We start from the raw sequence: 6,060 nt of genomic DNA on the forward strand, positions 1-6,060 counted from the left end.
GAAAGATGGTCCAATGAGAGAAGGGGAGGGGAGGGTCCTCGGGCGCCCGACACGTGACCGGTGGACCGGCCTAGGAAGGCCGCGCGAGTGCGGAGGCCCTAGGAGCGCCGAGCGACGGAACGAAATAGGGGAGATGCCCAAAGGAGGGCGCGGGAAGCCTAGGAGGGCGCGGGAGAGCGCGACTGAATAGGGAGACGGAAGTATTAGGGGAAATGAACGAAATGGGACAGAAGCGGAAGCAGAAAAAGAGAACAATGAGACATGAGGCGAGTGTGGGAGCCGTGCCCTGACAGGTTGCAGTTGGACAGGTTTGCCAATTCGATAGAGGACCCAGCTGCTGCGGTAGTCAAATGGTGGTTGGGGTTGGGTGAGAAGTGCAACATCACACCTGAATTCAAGTATTAACCCATTGGTTTTACAAAGGTGAGAGGAAAATAATAAATGTACTGTGCCCGTGGCATATTGAGCATATCTGAAAGTTGCACAGCACTGTGAGGACACGTAGATTGTTGGGGGGTTGGCATGCCAGGCTGTCCGGGGGTTCATCTTGCAATGGTGGGCATGACCGCTATAGATGCACACCCCATCTCCCGACCCATACTCTCTGAGCAGGCTCAGAGAGTGGCATGACTCTACCAAGGCCCGTGCCCTTGGCCATGGCAAGAGTGAACCCATCATCTATCGTCTTTGCTGGCACTGTTGGTGGGAGATGAGTTGGACGAAGGGTTGTGCGGCTTGACCGTACACATTGCCACTGCTGTGCAGTCAGCACTGGCACGACCCACTGGTAAAGTGTTCTGAACAGAGAAGTGCTTAGATGCCATGTGGAAACCATGGTGCGCACCATATGGCTCCCTGGCGGCGGTGTTGCTTCCTGGATTCCATCAGTGTCACTGTGTTTGTTCCAGTGGGCGGCAGGGCCACTGGAATCCATTGTGATCTGCAGTGGAACTTAGTTGTATGCACCTCTGGGATCGCATTAGCTTGAGTGTCCAGTGGTGTCCAGCGAACAGCTGGTTGGCCGTGTATGAGAGGGGGCACAAACAGAGAAGGATCCAGTAGCCTCACTCAATAATGAGGGTAATGAGCCTTAGTTAACGAGTCGAGAGGCTTACAAGCATGAGACGTTTGATGGGATCTGCCATATCCACATGGCTTGAGTCAGCATTGCCGGATGGTGCAGTAGCAATTCAAGCTCCGCTTCAAATGACAAACATGACGAATGCGATGAGGAGTGCGTTCGCTATGGATCAATGAGCATCCTCTGCCACAAACTACACTGGTATGGCAAGGACACGTCGCCTACACACCCGTCGCTGCAAAGAAACAAAGACCAAGTTGCTGCTATGGAGGTGGATGCTTGCAGTCACGTGCGACCTCTTCTCAGAAGCCGAGGATGAGGTTGACGAGCTGAATGCTCAGGCCATGCCTGCACTCACAATCAAGGCCAAGTAGAATCAGCCGCGGCATGGCAAATGGGGCAGAAGGGGTCCATACAATGCTCCTCAAGTAGAGGAATTCTTCAACTTGCTTTTAGAAGGGTTTAGTGAGAAACAATTCAGAATATGGCTGTGGTAATTCAGATCCTGTCATGATTGACGTGATAACTGACTGCTCTGCATACACAGCATGTCTAGGGATGCATTATAGCATATACATGGCCTGATTGAAAGTGATCCAGTCTTTGCCAGCACACCTCGTTGCCCTCAGCATCCCATCAAGTTTCAGATGGCCGTATTTTACATGCAGGTCGGCCAGTTGACAGCCCTACGCACAGGCAACATCATTGGAGTAGCTGAAGGCAGCAGCTTCCTCTACTTTGACCGTGTGTCTAAGGCACTCCGCCGTGTCAAGCCACAGTATTTCAAGTGACCAGATGCTGCACGGCAGGCGACAATCAAACAGTGGATGAAGGACAAGACCTTCCCTGGTTGTATTGGGATTGGAGATGGATCTCTTCTCAGGCTTGCTCATTGGCCTCTTAGAAATCCATGGTCATTCTGGTGTCGGAAAAAGTTCTATGCAGTGAGTGTCTTCATACCTCCATGTGAATACACCACTCAAATGCTGATTTATGTAGCTCTCAGTTCAGGCCGATGTGACCACGAAGGCTTCATAATCAGCTATGAGCTTGGCTGGCCAGGATGTCTTACCAATGCTACCATATTCAAGCAGTCCCGGCTATGGCAACATTGTGAAGAATATTTTGAGAACACAGAGTTCATCATGGTAGACAAAGGAATGTCATATGTTTTGCATATCTTCATTATTGTGCTTACAATGATAATTGTAGGTTATCCCCTCTCAATGTAGAGTACAGACTCTTGTCATTGTAGCTCAACAAACATGCAGACATCGCCGCAGGTTGGAGTGGCAGTTCACACGATACCTCCACCTATAGACTTAGCATTATACTAGATGATTCAGCTTCTGAACACTTTCCAGCTGTTCTTGACTTAGCAAAGTCTCTACAAATGCCGCACACCTATCCACTCCAATATGCACAACCACCCCTGACCAAAGTTAGCCCAAGTGTCCCCACTACAAATAAAAGCAGTATGTACATGATGTTGGGTTATCCAACCAGATGAACAGAGGGCACCGACTGTGCTGAAGCTGCACCTATGCAGTCTTGAAGTTTTCCATGAGTGTTGCACTGTTTACGCAGCATACTAGCCATTCTTCCCAGTTTGCTACCCAGACACGCTGGGGAAATGCCTTCTTCATGTCGTCCAGGCTCAGGCCTGCCCAGAAGAAAGTAAATCCACAAAGATGCAGAACACAGCAAATAACAGGTGATGTGCCTTTAGCAGACAAGAGTACATGGTGTATCTTCAGCCTGATTAGGTCACCTATGCTCGAATCGTCTTGTTGAATGAGACAAAATGCTTGGAAAACAAAGTGTTTGTACTTGGCTGCAGACGGACAGTAGTCCCCATCAATGAGTGGGATGCGGGGCACACCGCTAGCCATACCCATGGCATGGTAAAGGGTAAGTGTCAGCCCCTCACTGGACCTCTGGAGAGTACTTCAGCTCCTCTGGCAGTAAAGAGGGCGATGGACATCACACCTGGAGCACTCACTTTGAAGAATTGATTGATATTAGTATGGAATGTTGCATTCTCTCTCTCCAACTCCAGAAGCATCATCTTGTGTATAGCACAATCCAACCTACGCGGCTCAGTGAGGAAACCCATAGCTTCGCAGAAATACACACTTGTGAGAAAGCCAATGTGCCTTCTGACATGGTTTGGACTAGTACAGATGCATCAGTCAGATGCTATCTATCTGTGTGTGAAGGAGCAAGGCGCACGCAATAAGTGGTGTGTTTGCATGCTACACATTCGGGTAAATTAGACACCATGTACGTATCATAGCAAAGCATTGTACCACTGCACTTGAGAGGCTTGATCTTCCCATCTACGAAGGATGCACAACACTGTTCGTTGGAACATGAGCTCTGAATCATAGTAGGAAATTTGCTATAGTATGCAGGCTAAGTGTTTGCCAATGAATCTGCTGGTACAAGATGGCCAGCAAAGTAGAGATCAGACCCTTTATACTGGCATCAGAAAGCATAACATGGTATGATCCCTTTGTCCCTTGCATGTAGATTACCCAGAGATCCAATAGATCAAAGGAACTTTCTTTGTCAATGTGACAAAGGCAACAAATTGCATCCCTGTGCTCTCAGTGAGAGGTTCATGGGACTGTCGTGGGATTATACCCATGCCAGATTTGCCTTTTGAACTTCTGTTAGTAAGCAAAATATATCACATTACACGTACAGCAAGTTGACAATATGATCTTGGTTAGCCATTCAATGTGATCTGTGCTCTGTTGTAGTGATGCTAGCATTGTCCGTCTGTAAGTATTGTGAAGCGTGATACCTACATATATTTGACCAACAGATAACATGAGTTGACAGATTTTTTTTAAATGGTCTGAACTGTACACAAGACAGATTGGCTCACAGAGGGCATTGTTTGTGTGATCTAAGACACAATATACATCAAAGCTCACTACTGTCCACAGTGAATGCATCTTGCTGTCTGTAGAGGATGTGCGTGTACGCAGGTTGATAAGTACCAACACCAGACAACCAAGTCAAGCTCAAGAGCTATACATTTTGATGCAAGTAAATCTGGAGGGTACTGGAACGGATGTTGTGATGTATTCGATCATGAAATAAATGTGTTCAACAACGGATTTGGTGTCTGCGGCTTGAGAATGGTGAGAATGTATCTACTACAAGTCGGCACGACATACTTGCTTAGGCATCATCCAGCCATTACAGTCCATTGGAAGGTGTTTGACTGTACTGCAGGATGTACCACAAATCTACTAAGACCTTGAAACCAGAGCAAAACTTGACGACAATCTTCAGCCAATACTCCCAGTTCAGGATGGTAATCAGGTGGTTCAAGCTTGGAAGCAGTATTTGACAGTGAAAGCACAGACACAACATTATAGTCCCATTGTCGAACTAAAACTTGTATATGATGAGCATAGATGAGTCTAGCGCCGTGGACAAGCACATGAGACATGACACTTTGTCGGGACCACAAGACTTGCAAGTATCAAACTCGACAAAATCACAAACCTCGCATGACTGAAGCCAACAGGATAGAGGGTGATTGGGGTATTCCTGGCAGTGTACGGTTGCCACCGCAACCTTGATTTGGGCATCAGAAAGTTGGAACGTGTATTCTATCTAAGGCCCAGTCAAATGCAGAGTGATGAGTCTGATGAAATAGTCACTTTATGTAACAGTTCTGTGGAAAAAGACAGACATCCATCCAGTAGCGCAAAGCACATTGTAGGGATTGATTTCAAGGAGACATAGATTGAAAAGCTTTGCAAGACTCCCTGCTAAGAATCAATAAGATAAGTTGCAAAAATAGTGTGCAGACTGCAACCTATTAGTAAACCAATGGTGTTTCTGGCATTCCTTGGACTAGAAGTGGGACAAGCTCAGTATATATCCTCACTCTTAGAGCAGATACTCGCACAGTACCATGCACCTGAGCAACCTAATTGCAAGGTGTGATTAACTTGAAGTGAGTATATATCAAAACGGAGGTGATATGTTAAGGATCACCTTTGCATTTCTTGATATCCTCAGTGCACGTGTACGAGAAGCAGAAATCACATACAAGCTTCACAAACTTGGTGAGGTACAAGGCATAATTGTGGTGTAGCGGAATCGAGGATGAAGAAGAGTGTAGAGGCATAGGTAGATATAATGGTTAAAATTGGCGGCTTGGGCAATGGAACAAAGACACAAAGGGAGTTCAATCAGATATCACATGACTCACATGATACAGTGCTACACGTGGTGAAGGCAAGTTCAGAGAGGACTATGGATCTCCTTTGGACATGTGGTTGACGATGACATTGCTTGCAAAGCAATCAGCAAGACAAGAAAGGAGGATGTATATGACCATTATCTTCACCAGATGAATGGAGACTGAATGTGATATCAATGTAGCTGCTGAAGCGGCACAGTGCAGAGCAGTTGTAGTGTCTGGTATACTTCATACCAGATGCATGTAGGCCTCTGCATTTCTTGTATACCTTCAACTGGCTGGCTGATAGCATTGAATCAGGTGCCACAAGTGTGACGAGCGACGTGCAGGGGAACGCCCGTTGGGGTTACCAACTACTCAGACAGCCGGAATGTCCAAGTAATCGGGTAGAGTTGGATGGGAGAGCAGCGTCGTCGGCACTTACTTTAGGCAAGAGTACACGCAGAAAAGGAGGAGCTGAGCTCGACTCAAGGTCACTGGACACGAGGTCGACAGCGACGCAATAGGCACCTAATGGACTCAAGGTCACACACTAAGTCCCCAAGACACAAGTTAGCATAGTATCTAATACAGAGACGGTTACTCACCTAAGTCCCCAAGACACAAGAGGTCGAGATGGGGACTTAGGGCGAGCTACAGGGGTCTTATATACACAAATCCATGGTCCAAGAATAGTACAAGAGAATCACATGCAGGGCACAAGGATGAGTAAGACCGACCCACTTAGGTGGGTCAGGATTATGAATCAAGG

The 6,060-nt window shown here is 47.1% G+C and overlaps 1 protein-coding gene across 1 annotated transcript; it reads right to left on the reverse strand.

Annotated features, from left to right (window-relative positions):
• Positions 1–5,260: 5,260 nt before the first annotated feature.
• On the reverse strand, positions 5,261–5,820 carry PUNSTDRAFT_122620 (uncharacterized protein). The gene is made up of 2 exons (XM_007387784.1): positions 5,457–5,820; positions 5,261–5,400 (listed from the first exon to the last, which is right to left on the reverse strand). The coding sequence occupies exons 1-2, from the start codon at positions 5,599–5,601 to the stop codon at positions 5,351–5,353; spliced, it is 195 nt and encodes a 64-aa protein (XP_007387846.1). The 5' UTR covers positions 5,602–5,820; the 3' UTR covers positions 5,261–5,350.
• Positions 5,821–6,060: the final 240 nt, after the last annotated feature.

This window comes from Punctularia strigosozonata (genome assembly GCF_000264995.1).
Source record: "Punctularia strigosozonata HHB-11173 SS5 unplaced genomic scaffold PUNSTscaffold_15, whole genome shotgun sequence".
NCBI lineage: Eukaryota > Fungi > Basidiomycota > Agaricomycetes > Corticiales > Punctulariaceae > Punctularia > Punctularia strigosozonata.